The following is a 2,808-nucleotide window of genomic DNA, read 5'->3' as shown; positions in this document are numbered from 1 at the left end:
CGATCAGCGGGCCTAATTAACAGAGATCACAAATCATTGACATTCAACGGCATGGATCTGATTTACCCAGTTTTCTGCCGTGGGGTCCACCATTTGGCAAGGGCCAAATCTCATCACTGTTTGTTCTTCCACACGCTTACGAAGCAAGCGAAGGGAGCGGATGAGGAGGCGTTTTCTGAAACTGACGTGGCAGGTGCAATCAGACGCGTGTGAATGGTGACTTTGGGTTAGAAAACAAGGCCCTATGAAACTTGTTTTGTGGGTTCAAGAGATTTATAAACGAATGTGGTGAGATTTTTTAAGGGCCTCATTCTCTTTCTCTCTGCCTCTACAGACTTTACTTCTTTTCCTTTGTTTTTTGTCCTTGATATCTTTTGGGTTTTTAGTTTTGGGGAAATGGGAAGACAACCTTGTTGTGACAAAGTAGGTCTGAAGAAAGGACCATGGACAACTGAGGAAGACATGAAGCTTGTCAACTTCATACTCACCAATGGCCAATGCTGTTGGAGAGCTGTTCCTAAGCTTGCAGGTCTTGGAATGTTTTTAAGTTTCTCATAATACGAAAACCAACTTCTTTTTCTTTTTTTGTATTAAAGAGATAGAATTTCTATGTCGATAATTTTTCTTTTTTTTTATTATTTGTTATAGTGTTTGTTCTTAAAGGAGAACTAGAACATTACTTAACATGTTAAGATGCATGTTATAGCACTCTAGTCTCTCCAAGATATTTTGGAGAGAAGGGTTATAGATTGGCTTGTTGTAGCATTGCTTAGATTTTGAGGCTTAGGGGAAAATTTTAGTTTACAAAAATTAAAAGAGAAATTAAATTGATTCCTTGAAATTGTGGGTGTTGTTCAATTGCTTATGTGAGGGAAACTTTTTTCTCTTGACAATTTCTTGGTGTTTTCTTAGCATTGCTTAGTGGAAAAACTTGTTTAAGGTGTTCCTTCTTTTTTATCTCCCTCCTTTTTTATTGTTTCTTTTTCTGAATTTTTGTTCTTGTGGGTGTTTCTGTAGGCTTGCTGAGGTGTGGAAAAAGTTGCAGGCTAAGGTGGACTAACTATCTCAGACCTGACTTGAAGAGGGGTTTCTTATCAGAAACTGAGGAGAAAATGGTCATTGATCTCCATGCTCATCTTGGGAACAGGTTCTCCATTTTTAACTGTTATGTTCTGTTTTTTTAGGCTACTAATATTGGCACTGCCATGTTTAAATAATTGCACATACTCAACTTATCTTTTCATTTATAATTGACTTCTGACAGCTTTTTGGGAACTGTAATAACCTTTGACAGTTGTTTAAATAATAAAAGACAAGCTAAGTTAGTGCAATTATAAAAACATGGTAGTGCCAATATCATTTGCCTTTTTTAATTGTCATGTTCTTCGTTGTCAATTTGCCAAATTAGGTAAAAGTTTCTGATATATTAAAATATTAAAGTACATTCCATTTTGGTTTTACTTTAACTAAAAGCTTATGTTCTTTTTGTGTTTCTTTTGTTTTATGTCCAGATGGTCCAAGATTGCTGCTCAGCTGCCTGGAAGAACTGACAATGAGATAAAGAACCATTGGAATACTCACATCAAGAAAAAACTAAGGAAGATGGGAATTGATCCTCTTACTCATAAACCAATCTCTCCAACTTATCAAAAACAACAAGAAAAAGAACAAAAAAACAATCCTCCACCTCTCTCTGAGGAGAAGAGAAATACCACATCTTTAGAGTCAACCATTTTAGAAGAAAGCAGCATTTCAAGTGCACTTAATTCCATGGAGTCTGATGCCTTTCTATGCATATCCCCTCTCTTTTGCACTGATGAAGTCCCTTTAATCAAACCTGATGAAATGTTAGCCCCATGTGTTGATCCCTCATCATCATCATCATCATCATCTTGCTCAAGTTTTGTGGAACCCAAATTCAATTTTTCTAGTATGGAATGGCAAGAATCCGGCAACATGTATTTGTGGGGGATGGAGAATTTCAACGGTTGGGATTTGATATGTGATGATGGTGATAGAACTCTGACTGTAGATACGTTCAGTCAGTATTAGAGGATGGCTTTTGATCAAGATTCATGGAAACTAGAGCTCTCGTTATTGGAATTTGCATATGGGTAGATTTTGGCAATTTTCTTTGGTAGATTGGTGGGGTTTTATCAGGTTTTGTGAAGTTTTCGCCGCCTTCTTAAAGAGAAATGAGAGGAGGGACATGTAATGAGATTTGTTTGTAATTTCTCTAATTTATTATAGGTGCAGTTGTTGGGTATATAATATAACCCATGTATGTTCTAATATAAGCCCAATAAGATAATGGACCGGTGTAGTGGGCCTATTTGGGCTAGAGCCCACTAACCTATTAAAACCCTAGTGTATCTAATATATATAGGGGCTAGAGGCAACAAACTTGGTATTCCAAATTAGATACCTTGGGTGTAATGCTTCAAGCAATCTCTTGCTTGACCTAATTACTCTAACAATCTTGAAGCAACACAGAAAAAGCCCTAGTTTTGGTCGTCTCCATCATTACCCTTGAATCAATATTGAGCGTGGATTTTTACTCCTCAGAGAATTGAATTGGGCGTGTCTCTTTCTTGGGATTTTTAATGGGTTTCTTCTCTCCCGAAATCATTGGACGGTGGTTTATTTCATCGTTTTGGACGTGGGATCAAGAAAGCGAAGAAGTGACAGAAGTTTGATCTAGACACTTCTTTTGTTTTTTCTCTGAATGTTTTATCACAACCCACGCCCATCCTCTCACTTGGATCTACAGATCTACGATTTTGGTTTGAGATCAACTCGTTGGAATAA

At 37.1% G+C, this 2,808-nt stretch overlaps 1 protein-coding gene across 1 annotated transcript; it reads left to right on the top strand.

Annotated features, from left to right (window-relative positions):
- Nucleotides 1-274: 274 nt before the first annotated feature.
- LOC143882263 (transcription factor MYB20-like) lies at nucleotides 275-2,242 on the top strand. The gene is made up of 3 exons (XM_077385767.1): nucleotides 275-529; nucleotides 1,018-1,147; nucleotides 1,512-2,242. The coding sequence occupies exons 1-3, from the start codon at nucleotides 397-399 to the stop codon at nucleotides 2,050-2,052; spliced, it is 804 nt and encodes a 267-aa protein (XP_077241882.1). The 5' UTR covers nucleotides 275-396; the 3' UTR covers nucleotides 2,053-2,242.
- The last annotated feature ends 566 nt before the right edge of the window (nucleotides 2,243-2,808 follow it).

Source organism: Tasmannia lanceolata, unplaced genomic scaffold, assembly GCF_043159265.1.
Source record: "Tasmannia lanceolata isolate RefF3 unplaced genomic scaffold, GAP_Taslan_0.1 ptg000002l, whole genome shotgun sequence".
In the NCBI taxonomy this organism is placed as follows: domain Eukaryota; kingdom Viridiplantae; phylum Streptophyta; class Magnoliopsida; order Canellales; family Winteraceae; genus Tasmannia; species Tasmannia lanceolata.
The sequence above is the reverse complement of the archived record's forward strand: the minus strand, read 5'-3'. Positions and strand labels throughout refer to the sequence as shown.